At 43.8% G+C, this 18230-nt stretch overlaps 1 protein-coding gene across 1 annotated transcript in view; it reads left to right on the top strand.

Moving 5' to 3' along the window:
* Positions 1–18230, top strand: part of CNTNAP2 (contactin associated protein 2) — a 2020907-nt gene that overhangs the window by 1663869 nt on the left and 338808 nt on the right. The window contains exon 16 of the mRNA XM_049894552.1: positions 2044–2171. Within this exon, the coding sequence (XP_049750509.1) occupies positions 2044–2171 (128 nt within the window). The remainder of the gene's footprint in view (positions 1–2043; positions 2172–18230) is intronic.

Raw genomic sequence — 18230 nt, 5'->3', positions numbered from 1 at the left:
TGCTGCTGTGGCAAGAAAACAGTTGTTGACAATATGTGAATAAATGAGTGTGGCTGTGTGCCAAGAAAACTTTATTTATGGACTAAATTTGAATTTCAGACCATTTTCACATCTCACAAAATATTGTTCTCCTTGTGATTTTTTTTTCCAACCATTTAAAAATGTAGGAATCATACTTAGCTCCTGGGCCGTATGGAAACAGGCAACAGTGTGGACAACAGTGGCGAATGTGCTCTCAGGGCTTGGTTTGCTGACCCCCGATTCAGACTCGTGCATTGCTAAGTGATGGTCACCCCTTCTTAGTCCTAAGACCCGTAAGGAATACACAACACCATTTCTAGCAGATTGTCAAATCAGTGTGTTGTTAAAGGGGGCTTTCACTGATTGCTCCCTTAAAAAATAGATTATCAAGTTTAATATGAAAGGCTTTGTCCCCTCGTCAATGTGATTGTAACTGGTAGCAGCTCTTATAAAAGAAGTTGGGTTTGCAGGAGATTCTACCAAGATGTTGGAGGCTTGGTCATCCTTAGCTACAGTGTCGATGAGAATCCAGCACTTTTCTGTAGGCCTTAGTTCAAATTTAGTAAACAAAAAAACAAACAAAACCAAGCTTTCTATTCGGAAATTGAGAACGATGAAATGGCAGAGGCAGCGGAGCACCGGTGTGCCTGAGGCCCCCCAGCTCCCACCTGGGTGTCTGTGAGCCTGATGCCGAGGATGCATGTGTCATTGACACCCCTGAAGGTCCAAGCCCAAGCTGCTCCGCATTCTAAAGTTGAGGGAGGTGCAGACTGATGAAGAAAAAGCACAGGACCAGGAGACTGCAGCGTCCAACCATAAGCTGTTTACTGTGGCTGAGCCTTGACAGCTGTGGGGAGTGGGGGTCCCACAGCAGGAGGTCTTCCAGAGGCATAAGAAGGGAGGAGGCCTAGAAATGCCCCAGGAAGAGGAAAGGGAGGGGAAAGCTTACCCATCCCTGCCCACGTGTGGTCCTCCTGCCTGGAGGAGGGGCCTCTCCCGAGTCAGAGGGCTCCAAAGACAGCAGCACCCTAGGGTCCTTCTAACCACAGGTGGGATATTATCTGGGGGGACCAGATGTGGAGTGCAGTGTCCCAGGGTAAGAAAGTGCAAAGTGGGCAGGCTATAGGTGAGTAAAAATCTGCCTATTTGGGCTATTTTTAAAACAAATAACTGGTCGCCGTGGAGTCGATTCTGACTCATAGGGACATTACACGACAGAGTAGAACTGCCTCATAGAGTTTCCAAGGAGCGGCTGGTGGATTCAAACTGTGGACCTTTTGGTTAGCGTCCAAGCGCTTAACCACTGCGTCACCAGGGCTGGATTTGTACACATTGGATGTGTACAAATTTGAGTTTGGCACCAGAGAATTTTTTGGGCTAATGGGCCTCAGCTTGCTATAAAGAAGTAAACAACTTGGGCCAATACCCAGAGGCCAGCTTTGGCTCATTTACTAACAGTGGAGTCCCTGCAGAGACCTGAAAAGGGACAGGTGTGGGTGAACAGAAGAATGAACTAGGAGGAAAGCAGACTGGGCTGGAATTCCAGTCCCATACCTCTAGTGGACAGAAATAGATGGTGAGCACCTGCCCAGGGTCGGGAACACAAATGATTTTAGTTGTTAAAATAAACAACAAGAGCTGAAGGAACAAAAGGCATCCTGAGCTGATACACAACAGGCAAGAAACGGCTTCAAAGCACTTAAGGAGAGGTTTTACCAGGCCTTGAGGCCTGTCTTAAGGAAGAGATCAGGGTGGCTGTATGGAACTTTCAGGTACTCTTACCTCAGCCCCCGCAACACATCACAGGTGAGCCTCTGCTTTCCGAAAGACGGAGGTGACACGGGTGCTGCCCTGGAGGCCTGGACAGATGGCGGAGGAAGGGGGAGAGCAGCATTTAACTGTGATATCCGTGAACGTCTGAATAATTGTGGACATTTTAAGTCTGCAATTGCACACTTGAACAGTTCTCAGAAAAGACACGTTTCTAACTCCGCCCCCTACTTTTTTTGTCTTGTGCTTCAGGAGAAAGGACGCCGGCTTCCTAACCTACAAAGACCATCTGCCAGTGAGCCAGGTGGTGGTTGGAGACACTGACCGGCCTGGCTCCGAGGCCAAGCTGAGCGTGGGCCCCCTGCGCTGCCAAGGGGACAGTAAGTTTGCCAGCATCTTGGCCTGAGCTTTCTGATCACATTGAATAGTTCTGGCTCCTGGAGGGGTGGGCCACGGATTTCTCTGCTGTCACCCCTAAAGATGAAACCTCAGGGTCACAGGTGGAACCCCATGGAGGGCTGACTGGGCCTCACCCGTTAGGACGGGGCCCTGCAGGTCTCCACCCCGGGAGCCTAGGTGTGGGTGTCGAGTGTGGACGTGATCGTCCTGTGTGTTCAGATGTGACAAGTCTGATACCTGTTCCCAGTGATACAAATAGCAATGCTAACAGCACACAGCAGCCCTCAACAGCTGGGCCAGCATTGAGCACGGCTGTTAATGCCATTAACATGACTGTTTATATCACCATAAACTGGGTTTATGGTGATATAAATAGTCGAGTTATGGCTTAATGTATCATTGTAAACTTGGATGATGGCCATATAAAATTTGACATTATTGCTATCAGATTCCATCATCATCAGAGCTGGTGGTCCCTGGTAAACAGAGATTGTTCCCATGATTCCAGCTTGCTCTCAGGATCAGAAATCGGGGCTGCTAGTTCAAACGGTAGAAGTCGGGGAGTCACAGGCATGGTCCAGACAATTAAGCTGCTATGTTGGCTGATTCCCTTCAGTGTGCCTTGTATGCCGACCGAGAGGGATGGCCAGTGGCAGGTTGCCATGGGGACCCCAGGACGAGCGCCCTGGGTCCCATTTTCGCTCTGCGCACGGGCTGGGGCGCCTCCGGGGGGCTGTCTGCATGTGTGACTGTGTGCGGGGCGTCGGGAGATCTAGATTCTGGTCTTCGATCACGGGGCCTGGAAACCCCAGGCAGGAACCGTTTCCTCAGCTGATAACGAGAACACCGCCTGCGTCCCCGCTCCTCCTGGCGGCCGTCAAGGTTTTAGTGTCTGCATGCGCCTTCCTCCAGGAAGAGTGTTTGGTGAGGTGAAATCGTGGCCACCTCGGTGAGCAAGGTGAGTTAGGCCGCCACGATGAGAGGGGATTGCCCCGCTGCACGCGGTGGGTCTAAGGAACCTAAGGAGGCGCGTCGCCGCTCAGCCTTCAGCACGTGGTGCCTGTCGGTACTCAGGACCACCGTGTCCCTGACGCAAAGGGGGACGGACAGACGGACTGCGCGCTGGGTGTCCTCTTCCTACGCTGAGGAAAACGAGACCGATCCGAAGAGAGTTTTGTCGCGCATTTATTGAACAACCGTGCCTCGTTTGTCTGGTCGGGCTTAGGAGAAGGCTTCTTTCAGTAAGTTTAATTTAACTGCTTCAGAGAAAGATCTGGGGACATAAACTAACAATAACTACCCGTTTTTAAACAACCACTCTGAGATGGCCTACTGCGTCGCTCACGGCAGACCTGTTCCCCTGTGTGCCCAAGGAGGATCGGTTTCGCCCTGTTGTAATTATTCCTATTATCGTATGAAGGTAAATATTTCTGGCTTACCGTGCTAATTCTGAAGTTAGCTTTGAATTAGAGAAAAGGTTCCTGCTAAATATTGATCTGCCTGATACAGTTATAAAAGTCCCGCTTCTGCAAACCTTTTCTTAACCATTGGGAAAGTGAAGATTCCAGCAACCCTGACCAGAGTATTAATAGTTTATAGCTAATATTGTTTTATCTTAATCAAGGCATCAATCCACAGGAAGAATTTACTGTGTGTCTGTTATTCTTCCGGCACTAAGGAGCCTTGGTGGCACAGTGGTTAAGAGCTCCTCTGCTAACCAAAAGGTCAGCAGTTGGAATGCACCAGCTGCTCGTTGGTAAGCCCTATGGGGACAGTTCTACTCTATCCTGTAGGGTCACTATGAGTTGGAATTGACTCAACAGCAATGTTTTGTTTTGGTTTAGTTTGGTTTACTAGGTACTCCGGGGAATAAGCAAAAAGAGTTTAAACCACATTTTTAGAAATGCATGTGAAAACCAAACAAAATGTGTTACACTTGACTATTAGATTGTGTGATATAAAATCATGGCAACTGATGCTCAGAGAAGGTAGGCGTTGTTTTTTAAAAGGTCACCAAAGGAAAGGTCTGGGGGCCAATGTCCGTTTCTATTCCAAGGCTCTTCGAGATGATTTTAGGGCTTGTTGATGAAAGAAACTGCTATTGTACTTACTGACACCGCATAAATGACCTTGCAGTCCTAAAGCTTCACAGAGACTTTTTTTTTATTCCTTTTTTTCCTGGTTGTTTTTTATACTGAAATAGCATTGTACTTTATTACCCCGATTGGCATTTGTGCGTACAAATCTCCTGTGTATATGTATGTTTAAAAGCTTTAAATCTATCACTTTTTTATTGTCAGTTATTTCTAGATTATGGTCCCTGAGTGGCACAGGTGGTTTCTGCTGACTACCAATCCAAAGGCTGGCAGTTTGAACCCACCCAATGCTGCCAAGGAAGAAAAGGCCTTAGGATCTACTCCTGTAAAGATTACAGCCAAGAAAACCCTATGGGGCTGTTCTACTCTACAACACATGGCATCACCATGTGTTGGGAACTGACTCAATGCAGCTAACAGCGACAACAACAATTTCTAGAATTTGGATTCTTGGCAGCTTTCCCCCTCCTTAGTGGTTAAATATGTGCCAATATCATCTGCTATGTGGTATGCCTTTTCACTCTCAATTATTTTGCCCTTCACTCTAGATCTACTATGTATCAAAACTTAATTTTTGGTTAGTGTGAGGTAGAGGGAAAGTTAAATTTTTTTCTCTCTATGAAAAATTTTATAGCTAATTTCTTCAGTAGTTTTAGAAATATTCTGGTTTTCTGTTTTTTATGTGTTCATTTTATCAATGTCTTAGTTAACTAGTGCTGCTAAAACAGAAATACGAGTGGATGGCTTTAACAAACAGACGCACAGTCTAGCAGGCCGGAAGTCCTGAACAGACGCACAGTCTAGCAGGCCGGAAGTCCTGAACAGACGCACAGTCTAGCAGGCCGGAAGTCCTGAACAGACGCACAGTCTAGCCGGCCGGAAGTCCTGAACAGACGCACAGTCTAGCCGGCCGGAAGTCCTGAACAGACTCACAGAGAGACTGGCTCAAGACACAATCCAATCTGGTAGATTGAGTCCTGCCTCATTAACATAACTGCTAGTAAGCCCATCTCATCAAAATCATACAGGTAGTATTTACAACACACAGGAAAATCACATCAGATGACAAAACAGTAGACAATCACAGGTTACTGGGAATCATGGCCTAGCCAAATTCACACATGTATTTTCGGAGGACACAATTCAATCTATGACAATCAAGTTGTATATTTTCATGAATTTATCCATTTGACATAAATTTTCAAACCTGCTGGTACAGAAGTTGTCATATTGTCATGTTATATTACTCTTAATGATCGCAGGATCTGTAGTTACATCTCCTTTTCATTCCTGGTATTGGTTATTTGTGTCTGTGCCTTTTTATCTTTTTAACTCAGCTCAGGTTTGTTTTTTTTTTTTTTTAATTTTTACTGTGCTTTAAAAAATTTTTTTAAGTGAAAGTTTACAAATCAAGTCAGTCTCTCACACAAAAACTTATATACACTTTGCTACACGCTCCCAATTACTCTCTCCCTAATGAGACAGCCCACTCCCTCCCTCCACTCTCTCTTTTCGCATCCTTTCGCCAGCTTCAACCCCCTTCTACCTTCTCATCTCCCCTCCAGACAGGAGATGCCAACATAGTCTCAAGCGTCCACCTGATCCAGGAAGCTCACTTCTCACAGGAATCCCTCTCCAACCCACTGTCCAGTCCAATCCATGTCCAAAGAGTTGGCTTCGGGAATGGTTCTTGTCCTGGCCCAACAGAAGGTCTGGGGGCCATGACCACTGGAATCCTTCTAGTCTCAGTCAGACCATTAAGTCTGGTCTTATGAGAATTTCGGGTCTGCATCCCACTGCTCTCCTTGCTCCCTCAGGGGTTCTCTGTTGTGTTCCTGTCAGGGCAGGCATCGGTTGTAGCCGGGAACCATCTAGTTCTTCTGGTCTCAGGATGATGTAGTCTCTGGTTCATGTGGCCCTTTCTGTCTCTTGAGTCCTTACTTACCTTGCGTCCTTGGTGTTGTTCATTCTCCTTTGATCCAGGTGGGTTGAGACCAATTGATGCATCTTAGATGGCTGCTTGCTAGCGTTGAGACCCCAGACGCTACTCTTCAAAGTGGGATGCAGAATGTTTTCTTAATAGATTTTATTACGCCAATTGACTTAGATGTCCCCTGAAACTATAGTTCCCAGACCCCTGCCCCTGCTACACTGGCCTTTGAAGCATTCAGTTTATTCAGGAAACTTCTTTGCTTTTGGTTTAGTCCAATTGTGCTGACCTCCCCTGTATTGTGTGCTGTCTTCCCCTTCACATAAAGTAGTTCTTATCTACTATCTAATTAGTGAGTACCCCCTCCTACCCTCCCCTTGAAACCACAAAAGAATATTTTCTTCTCAGTTTAAACTATTTCTCAAGTTCTTATAATAGTGGTCTTATACAATATTTGTCCTTTTGCAACTGACTAATTTCACTCAGCATAATGCCTTCCAGGTTCCTCCATGTTATGAAATGTTTCACAGATTCCTCACTGTTCTTTATTGATGCGTAGTATTCCATTGTGTGAATATACCATAATTTATTTATCCATTTATCCATTGATGGGCACCTTGGTTGCTTCCATGTTTTTCCTTTTGTAAACAGTGCTGCAATAAACATGGTTGTACATATATCTGTTCGTGTAAATGCTCTTATTTCTCTAGGATATATTCCAAGGAGTGGGTTTGCTGGATGGTATGGTAGTTCTATTTCTAGCTTTTTAAGGAAGCGCCAAATTGATTCCCAAAGTGACTGTACCATTTGACATTCCCACCAGCAGTGTAGAAGTGTTCCAATCTCTCCACAGCCTCTCCAACATTTACTATTTTGTTTTTTGGATTAATGCCAGCCTTGTTGGAGTGAGATGAAATCTCATTGTAGTTTTGATTTGCATTTCTCTAATGGCTAATGATCGTATTTCCTCACATATCTGTTAGTGGCCTGAATGTCTTCTTTAGTGAAATGTCTATTCATATCTTTTGCCCATTTTTTAATTGGGTTGTCTTCTTGTAGTTGAGTTTTTGCAGTATCATGTAGATTTTAGAGATCAGGTGCTGATCAGAAATGTCATAGCTAAAAACTATTTCCCAGTCTGTAGGTAGTCTTTTTACTCTTTTGGTGAAGTCTTTGGATGAGCATAAGTGTTTGATTTTTAGGAGCTCCCAGTTATCTAGTTTTTTTTTCTGCATTCTTAATAATGTTTTGTATACTGTTAATGCCATGTATTAGGGCTCCTAACATTGTCCCTATTTTTTCTTTCATGATCTTTATCATTTTAGATTTTATATTTAGGTCTTTGATCCATTTTGAGTTAGTTTTTGTGCATGGTGTGAGGTATGGGTCTTGTTTCATTTTTTTTGCAGATGGATCTCCAGTTACGCCAGCACCATTTGTTAAAAAGACTGTCTTTTCCCCATTTAACTGTTTTGGGGACTTTGTCAAATATCAACTGCTCATATTTGGATGGATTTATGTCTGGATTCTCAATTCTGTTCCATTGGTCCATGTATCTGTTGTTGTACCAGTACCAGGCTGTTTTGACTACTGTGGCGGTATAATAGGTTCTAAAGTCAGGTAAAGTAAGGCCTCCCACTTTGTTCTTCTTTTTCAGTAATGCCTTATTTATCTGGGGTCTCTTTCCCTTCCACATGAAGTTGATGATTCGTTTCTCCATCTCGTTAAAGAATGTCATTGGGATTTGGATCGGAATTGCATGAAATGTATAGATTGCTTTTGGTAGAATAGACATTTTTATAATGTTAAGTCTTCCTATCCACGAGAAAGGTGTGTTTTTCCACTTATGTAAGTCTCTTTTGTTTTCTTGCAGAAGTGTACTGTAATTTTCTTTGTATAAGTCTTTTACATCTCTGGTAAGATTTATTCCTAAGTATTTTATCTTCTTGGGGGCTACTGTAAATGGCAATGATTTGGTGATTTCCTCTTCGATGTTCTTTTTGTTGGTGTAGAAGGAATCCAACTGATTTTTGTATGTTTATCTTGTATCCCTATACTCTGCTGAACTATTAGTTTCAGTAGTTTTCTGGAGGATTCCTTAGGGTTTTCTGTGTATAAGATCATGTCATCTGCAAATAGAGATACTTTTACTTCTTCCTTGCCAATCTGGATGCCCTTTATTTCTTTATCTAGCCTAATTGCTCTGGCTAGGACCTCCAACACAATGTCGAATAAAATCGGTGATAAAAGGCATCGTTGTCTGGTTCCTGATCTCAGTGGGAATGTTATCAGGCTCTCTCCATTTAGGGTGATGTTGGCTGTTGGCTTTGTATAAATGCCCTTTATTATGTTGAGAAATTTTCCTTCTATTCGTATTTTGCTGAGAGTTTTTATCATGAATGAGTGTTGAACTTTGTCAAATGCCTTTTCTGCATCAATTGATAAAATCATGTGATTCTTGTCTTTTGTGTTATTTATGTGTGGATTACATTAATTGTTTTTCTAACGTTGAACCATCCCTGCGTAGCTGGTATGAATCCCACTTGGTCATGGTGAATTATTTTTTTGATATGTTGTTGAATTCTATTGGCTAGAATTTTGTTGCGGATTTTTGCATCTAAGTTCATGAGGGATATAGGTCTGTAATTTTCTTTTCTTGTGGTGTCTTTACCTGGTTTTGGTATCAGGGATATGATGGCTTCATAGAATGAGTTTGGTAGTATTCCGTCCTTTTCTATGCTCTAAAACAACGTTTTTTAGGGGGGGGTTAGTAATGGTGTTAACTCTTCTCTGAAAGTTTGGTTTAGCTCTGCAGTGAAGCCGTCCAGACCAAGGCTTTTTTTGGTTGGGAGTTTTTTGATTACCTTTTCAGTCTCTACTTTTGTTATGGGTCTATTTAGTTGTTCTACCTCTGTTTGTGTTAGTTTAGGTAGGTAGTGTGTTTCTAGAAATTCATCCATTTTTTCTAGGTTTTCAAATTTGAGTACAGTTTTTCATAGTAATCTGATATGATTCTTTTAATTTCAGTTGGGTCTGCTGTAATATCACCCATCTCATTTCTTATTCGAGTTATTTGCTTCCTCTCCTGTTTTTCTTTTGTCAGTTTAGCCAGCGGTTTATCAATTTCATTGAGTTTTTCAAAAAACCAGCTTTTGGTCTTATTAATTCTTTCAATTGTTTTTCTGTTTTCTATTTCAGTTAAAAAAAAAACAACCCACTGCCGTCGAGTCGATTCCAACTCATAGGCACCCTACAGGACAGAGTAGAACCGCCCCATAGAGCTTCCAAGGAGCGCCTGGCAGATTCGAACTGCCGACCTCTTGGGTAGCAGCCGTAGCACTTATCCACTATGCCACCAGGGTTTCCAAATTAGTTCAGCGCTAATTTTTATTATTTGTTTTCTTCTAGTGCCTGTGAGTTTCTTTTGTTGCTCTCTTTCTATTTGTTCAAGTAGCAGGGATAATTCTTTGATTTTGGCCCTTTCTTCTTTTTGGGCGTGTGCATTTTTTGATATAAAGTGGCTTCTGAGCACTGCTTTTGCTGTGTCCCAAAGGTTCTGATAGGAAGTGTTTTCATTCTCATTGGGTTCTCTGAATTTCTTTATTCCATCGTTAATGTCTTCTATAAGCCAGTCTTTTTTGAGCAGGGTATTGTTCAGTTTCCAAGTGTTTGATTTCTTTTCCCTGCTTTTCCTGTTATTGATTTCTACTTTTATGCCCTTATGGTCAGAGAAGATGCTTTGTAATATTTCAATGTTTTGGATTTTGCTAAGGCTTGCTTTATGACCTAATATGTGGTCTATTCTAGAGAATGTTCCATGTGCACTAGAAAAGAAAGTATCCTTGGTTGCTGTTGGGTGGAGTGTTCTGTATATGTCTACGAGGTCAAGTTGGTTGATTGTGGCATTTAGATCTTCCGTGTCTTTATTGAGCTTCTTTCTGGATGTCCTGCCCTTCACCAAAAGTGGTGTGTTACAGTCTCCTGCTATTATTGTGGAGCCGCCTATCTCGCTTTTCAATGCTGATAGAGTTTTTTTAATGTATCTTGCAGCCCTGTCACTGGGTGAATAAATATTTAATATGGTTGTATCTTCTTGGTGTATTGTGTCTTTAATCATTATATAGTGTCCTTCCTTATCCTTTCTGATGGATTTAACTTTAAAGTCTATTTTGTCAGAAATTATATTGCCACTCCTGCTCTTTTTTGATTGTTGTTTGCATGACATATTTTTTTCCATCCTTCCAGTTTTAGTTGTTTGTGTCTCTGAGTCTAATGTGTGTCTCTTGTAGGCAGCATATAGATGGACCTTGTTTTTTAATCCATTCTGCCACTCTCTCTTTGTTGGTACATTTAGTCCATTTACATTCAAGGTAATTATGGATAGGTATGAATTTAGTGCTATCATTTTGATGTTTTTTTGTGTGTTATTGACAGTTTCTTCTTTCCACTTAATTTTATGTGCTGAGTAGCTTTTCTTTGTATATTGTCCTTTCCTCATATTTGTTGTTGTTGATTTTGTTTCTGCTGAGTCTGTATTTTTCCCTTGTATCTTATTTTGATGAGTAGAATAGTTTGTCTCCTTTGTGGTTACCTTATTATTTACCCCTATTTTTCTAAATTTAAAACTAACTTTTATTTCTTTGTATGGCCGCATCTTCCTCTCCATATAGAAGGTGTATGATTTCATTTCTTAGTCCCTCTTTATTATTTAATGTTGTCTTCTTTTATATAATAACATTGCTGTTACCCTGTTTTGAGCTTTTATATATATATACATATATCTGTGTATATATAATCTTGCTTTGTTTTTTTGGATTTCCCTGTCTGGGTTCACTTCTGGTTGCTCTGCCTAGTGTTCTAGTCTTGGGTTGATACCTGATATTATTGATTTTCTAACCAAAGAACTCCCTTTAGTATTTCTTGTAGTTTTGGCTTGGTTTTTACAAATTCCCTAAACTTGTGTTTATCTGGAAATATCTTAATTTCACCTTCATATTTAAGAGACAGTTTTGATGGATATATGATTCTTGGCAGGCAATTTTTTTCCTTCAATTTTTTAAATATGTCATCCCATTGCCTTCTTGCCTGGATGGTTTCTGCCGAGTAGTCCAAGCTTATCCTTATTGGTTCTCCTTTGTAGGTGAGTTTTCGTTTATCCCTCGCTGTTCTTATAATTCTCTCTTTATCTTTGGTTTTGGCAAGTTTGATTATAATATGTCTTGGTGACTTTCTTTTAAGATCTACCTTATGTGGAGTTCGATGAGCATCTTGGATAGATATCTTCTCATCTTTCACGATATCAGGGAAGTTTTCTGCCAACAAATCTTCAACAATTCTCTCTGTATTGTCTGTTATCCCTCCCTATCCTGGTACTCCAATCACTCGTAGGTCATTTCTGTTGATAGAGCCCCACATGATTCTTAAGGTTTCTTCATTCTTTTTATTTCTTTTTTCTGATTTTTCTTCAAATATATTAGTGCCAAGTGATTTATCTTCGAGTTCAGAAATTCTAGCTTCTACTTGCTCAATTCTGCTCCTCTGACTTTCTACTGAGTTGTCTACTTTTGTAATTTTATTGTTAATCTTTGGAATTTCTGATTGCTGTCTGTCTATGGATTTTTCCAGCTTATTAAACTTTTCATTATGTTTTCGAATAATATTTCTAATTTCTTCATTTGCTTTATCTGTGTGTTCTTTGGCTTGTTCTGCGTATTGCCTCATTTAATTCCTGATGTTTTGAAGGGCTCTGTATATTAAACTTTTGTATTCTTGCTCTGGTAATTCCAGGAATGCACTTTCATCTAGAAGATCCCTGGATTCTTTGTTTTGAGAGCCTGTTGAGGTGATCATGGCCTGTTTCTTAATGTGACTTGATATTGACCGTTGTCTCCGAGCCATCTATAAGTTATTGTGTTAGTTTATGCTTGCTTACTGTGTCATAGCTGCCTGCTTTGTTTTGTTTTGGTATACCCCTATGGTTTGCTTGAGTGAGCTGGCTTGATTCTTTTCGCCTTTGGAGCTCTGATGTCCTGTCCCCAGCTGGCTAGAGCTGTTATCAGGTATATCAGTCTAGGAGTCCATTCAGTTTTTGTATATGAATTCAGCTCAGGTTTCCAGTTAGCTGATACCAAATGTGTGGTACAAGCTCTGTCCTACAGTCTTAGAGGGGCAGGGTGATTGGAGTATATACCTGTATCTGATAGCAGCAGGGGGTAAAGCTCTGAACAAGGGAGGGGGCTGAGAACCGACCACCAAGTGTCTCTGAGGAAAATGCATCTCTGTTCCCTAGAGCGTGCTGGTGGGTGGGTTCTGCAGATGGACCATGGGCACCCAAAGTTTTTGGTTGTAAGGACTGGGAGATACCAGTTATCTTTGGACCCCTGTCGTGGGTGGCTGGCTGGGTGACCTGAGTAGAGCTACCAGTCCTTAGGTCCCTGATGTGGGTAGGTGAGGACCTTGTTTAATAGGCAAAGCAATGTCAAACGTCAAACACCCACCTATCCACCGCACAGCTGAAATGGTTGGAGTTTGCCAGCAAGGGCCTATTCTCCCAAAATAGGCCCCCACAAGTCCATGCAGAAGGGAAAGGTGCTCAAGGTCCATGGACAGTTTATGCCTGGACAGGAGCCGCTTCTGTCCTGAGCTCCCTCAGTTAATGGAGCTAGCAAATTATCTTTTCCCCCCAGTTGCAATTTTTTTCCTTCCCGAAGGCCGAGAAGATGGCTCTAGGTGCTCAACAGGGCCTATATCAGGCCCAGGGATTCCACCACGGAAGTCGGCTTGGGGGTGGGGGGGCGTGGTAAAATATACACAAGTACTTAGTTTTCCCGAGAGCGCCATTCTCAGGTTGCAGATGTGTGAGTAGGCTGTGCAGCTGGCTGCTTCTCCCTGAGGAAGCTGCGGCCGAACCTTCACACCAGCCCACCGCTGCTGCTTCGTGAATGGTGCCTGAGGGCTCCCCGCAATTCAAGTCCAGTAACTTCTCTCTGCTTCTGAACGGTCTCTTCCTCCCCCTGCCCCTCAGTTCCTTGTCTAAGCTTGCCTTTGAACCTCAGGGTTCCCAGCTTGTCACAAATATACTCGTTTCACTTGTTTTGCGGGTCTTTGTTGTAAGGAGGGCTCACCAGAAGCGTCTGTCTATTCCACCATCTTGGCTCTGGCTCCGCCGTTTTTTCTTATTCTTCTTTTTTATCTATTGATTTTTTTTTCTTTTGAGCAATAAATACCCATTCTCCCCACTATCGGCCCCTGGTAACCTCTAATCTACTTTTGTCTCTATGCATTTGCCTATTCCAGATATTTCATATAAATGGAATTGTACAATATTTGTCTTTTTGTCTCTGACATACTTCACTTATCAATATGTTTTCAAGGTTCATCCATGTTGTTGCATGTATTAGGACTTCGTTTCTCTTTATGATTGAATAATACTCCATTGTATGGATATACCACATTTAGTTTATCTGTTCATCTGTTGAGGAACATTTAGTTCATTTCCCCCTTTTGGCTATTGTGGATAACATTGCAGTGAACATTTGTGTACACAAATCTCTTTGGGCCCCTGCTTTCAAGTCTCTTGAGTATATACCTGGGAGTGAAATTTCTGGGTCCTATGGTAATTACATGCTTAATTTTTTAAGGAATTGCTGAACTGTTTTCCACAATAGCTGTACAGGGAGGCTTTTTAAAATCATGCTTTACCTAATACTTCATGAAAAAAAGAAAAGTCAGTATTTAATTGCAGTAATTTGGACTGCTTTTATTAGAGAGACAGACAGACATCTTTCTTTTTCCCAGATAACTGAGAATCTGTATTATAGCTTGTGCTTCTTTTGTCAGGCAGCAGCCCAGTGTTTTGAAGCCCATGTTCACTTAATAATGTTCTGGCATACCCACGGTATGATACAGTACTCCACATCCATACCTCTCCTTTTGTTCACACATCTCTTTGGATCCTCACAGACCCTGTGAGGTGGGTAAGAAATGTCGTAGGAGCCCTTCTGGTTTACAAATGAGCAAAATACTTCTAAAATGTCATTTATTCTTTCTTAAACAAACTTGTAAACACCTGCTCAGCCTCCAGGAGGAAAGATAGAGAGAAAAGTAAACAGCTTTCTTTGCACAGGTCAGAGAGACTGCCCTGCCTCTGTTCCCTCCCCAAGTCAACCGCTGGTTAAATTGTGTTTCAAAAATATGATATTTAGGTCTTATCCCATCGCCCCTTCCATCCATCCGCATGTCCCGTTACCAGTACAGCATAAGTGTTGGGGGGGAGGATTATATTTGTATATTTTAAAAAGTAGTACAGTGTATTTATTCTGCTGTGGCTGAGGTTAATTTACTTTGTGTTATTTACTGAAGACTATTCACCATGTTACTAAGTCCCTGGGTAGAGTACATGGTTTGCGGTTTGTTCTTGACTACTAACCTAAATGTTGGCAGTTCAAACCCACCCTGAAATGTCAAGGAAGAAAGACTGGGTGATCTGCTTCTGTAAAGATTGTTGTCGTTGTTGTTAGTTGCTATCAAGTCAGTTCCAACTCATGGTGACCCTATGCGTGCAGAGTAGAAATGCTCTATAGGGTTTTCAGGGCTGGCTAGGCTTGTCTCCTGCGACACCTCTAGGTGGTTTAGAACCACCTTGACCATTTGTACCACCCAGGGACTCCTTCCCTAAAGACTGAAGCTGAGAGAACCCTGTGGAGCACAGTTCTACTCTGTAACACATGGGGTCATCAGAGTCGACTTGATCGCCCTGCCCAAGCCATCTCTGGTCTCGGCTTTCACCATGCTGCTGCATCACAGTTTTACTCCAATTCTTCTGAGCTTATAGACCCATATGATGAAACGCTAAAGGAAATCAGCAAGCACTGAGGTTTGCTGTGTTTCCCAAAGAGCCTGGGCCCTGGCTGTGTTTTGCAAACACATTTAAATGGAAACCTCAAATCTAAAGTGAAACAGTGTGACTGGTGATGGATGCTTAACTAAGATGAAAAGTGTGTGAAGTTACCAGCCCCTTCAACTAAGTGCGCTCACCTGGGAAGAAACAAGAGAACAACTTAGAGGATAAAAAGGATGATTAAATGGGAGTCGATTCAAATTTAAACACATTGCCCTTCTTGGAGGTGGTTGCTGGACTTCCATGAAGCTACTTCGGAATGAAGTATTTAGGTTTTTGGAGGTGGAAACCTTATTCCTGGTGCATGTGGTGAATATAATCAATTATAGAAACACATTGTTTGCTGGACGGTTGCTTTATTCTTGGCGGCACGAGGTGAGGTTTCACTGCATCCCCAGGGATACAGGGATAGTCAACAATTAATCAAAACCAGTATGTTCAACAAACCTGCAGAAATGGCAGGCTGCTCAACGACCATCTCCACCTGCCAGGCGCCACTCTGGCCACTGAGTGCCCAGGGCTGGGCTACATGGGAGGTTAGGATGCAGATCCCGTTTCTGGGCTGCAGAGTGACTCAGAGAGGCAGGAAGAGAAGTTGGCAGAGTCACACCAGGTCAGGGGCGCTGGACATCAGGGACAAGCTATGTGTGTGATAGGATAGAGACAGTGATGGACTTTTACCTACAGGACAGCAGGCATGTGTCCTCTGGAACACAATCCCGTGTGACACTGTAGGACAGAGCTGTGCCCTCCTGCAGGAATCATGCCAGCCAGGGCACACTGGCGATTCCTCCCCAAAAGCATGTCCTGCCTTACTGCTCAGGATGAGACAGTTCTAATACAGATGTGGACGAGAGGACCCCGGAGCCCACCTGGTGCAGACTTCCTGCAGCGCCATCTGCGACATACTCAGCACGGCCCGGCAGACTGGGGGCACAACAGGGCAGCTTCTTATCTGGGCCAGGGGACACCCCTATGGGAGAGAGTGGGTCCCCGGGCTCCAGGACCATCAACCCGGACCGTCTTCTGTGTGTGGTTTCTACCCAGCGTGGCTTCTGCCCCATCACCCTCTGCTCAGAGGCAATAATGGGTCCACACTGCAAACCCAGAACGGATGACTTTAATCCTTCTCAGTGACGTCAGAGCACCCTCCATATTCTTCTCCTTTGCCCACGTCTTCCTGAAAATGTAGCTATTTGCACTTGCCTCAGCTGCAGAAAATGTTGCCGGTGCCTCTATGCCTTCAATTAAATAAGGCTCTTGCCTCTCACTAGTCAAGAATGCACAGGTAAGGCATGGAAAATTTTCCACACAAGCAAAGCTTTACTAAAAGAAGCTTGTAAGCAGAGACGAGGAGGGCCTAGGCAACACTTACCCCACCCCCCACAGAGCAAAGGACTTGCATGAGTTTTTAAAAATTCTTGAGTGGGGGGGAAAGGTTCATGTTTATTCAGAGGCAGTAGGCAGGGTTTTCCTGCAAGAGGCCTGTTTTCGGTGGGGATAGGTTAACTAAGGTGCACGCACAGCAGCTTTTCAGGATGGCTTTAAGACAGCTTCTGTCCCGGAGGCTTCTGGGATCCATAGCAGGACTTATTATGGGGTGTCACACCTGCACAGTCACCTGTTCCCCAAGTTTGATTCCCCAGCTGCAACAGCAGCCCCTCACTGCCCCTGGCGGAAGGTCGCATAGCAGTCACAGGTGGATGTTCTGCACATGTCTCTGGGGCTGGTTTCATCCGACTGTTTCTGAAAGACAACTTTAAGGAAGTTGCCGGGCTGTTTTCTGATACCCTGCCCCGTTGTTCTGGCGAATGGCTTTGTTTCTGCGCCCTGGCCCATTTGCTATTACTATGTTACTTTGCTTACGTGAATTGCAGATTTGGGGGCCCCACTATTCCCTGTCTTAATAAGAGCTGGGAGAGAAACCCGGAATGCTCATGGTGAGAGCAGGAGCAGGCAGGAGCAGCCTAGGTCGCCCAGCGTCTCCTTGACAGACGAGGGACAGAGCTCAGGGTCCAGCACGGGCCGGGGACTGTCAGCAGCCTTGGGGCGCCCATCTAGAGAGCAGGACACCGCTCCATCTGAGCGGTTCCTGTCCACCATGCAGGCTGAGCCCCAGGACAAGGGTCTCAGTGTGTCCTCACCGAGAGGTGTGTTCTCGTCCTGTGACAGCCACCTCTGGAAGCCCTGATGGAACCCCCGGCCACAGGAAGGAGGAGGCACAGGAAGATGCTGGCCTCCATTTCTTCTCCTACTTCTAGTTTAGTGAGTTTTGGTCGATGGTAGAGGGCAGGGGAGGAAAAATGAGTGATGTGTGGAGACCATTAACCTCAATTTTTTCCTAATGCCCCAGCGCACCGCTGTTGCCATAGTGACTAGCAGCTGAGACATAGTCGTGCTATAATAATGAGAAATGGTAAAATCTTCAGGATCACAACTGGGGCTGTTCCTACTAAGGGCGGAGCCCCCTAGGCACAGCTGAGTCAGCCCCAATTACAAAGGCAGCAGCCTCAGGCAGGAAAGGAAGCCTTGGCTTTGCCTTCCAGACCCCTGGGTGGCTTTAAGCAATTTGGAAAAACGGACAGCCCCAGGCACAATCAGCTCTTTAATATCGTTTGGTCATTCAGTGTGAGCTGCAAACTCAGTGTTGAAATGGAAAGTAAAATTAGCTGGTTTGGGGGGAAAAGAGGTGTTTTTACTTTACAATCCACCGCCCATCTGTCAATTTGTCACAATGTGGTGGTTTACATGTTGCTGTGATGCTGGAAGCTATGCCACCAGTATTTCAATACCAGCAGGAACACCCATGGTGGACAGGTTTCAGCAGAGCTTCAAGACTAAAACAGACTAGGAAGAAAGGCCTGGATATCTACCTCTGGAAATTAGCCACCAGGGCTGCCGCTTCTCAGCATGGGTCTTCAGTGCTGATTCTTGTCCACTTAGCTGCTGCAGCCCCTAGCCCTCGCCACTGCCTACCTTACTGTCCCCACAGGACCCACCACTCTCTGAAATCAGCTCTTTTATCCATCTGCTTGCATTTGGAGTTCCTGGGTGGTGCAAACAGTTGAACACTCGGCTGCTAACCAAAAGGTTGGTGGTTCAAGTCAACCCAGAA

This window comes from Elephas maximus, chromosome 8 (genome assembly GCF_024166365.1).
Source record: "Elephas maximus indicus isolate mEleMax1 chromosome 8, mEleMax1 primary haplotype, whole genome shotgun sequence".
NCBI classification, from domain to species: domain Eukaryota; kingdom Metazoa; phylum Chordata; class Mammalia; order Proboscidea; family Elephantidae; genus Elephas; species Elephas maximus.
Note: the sequence above shows the minus strand (reverse complement) of the source record. Positions and strands in the feature narration are given on the sequence as shown.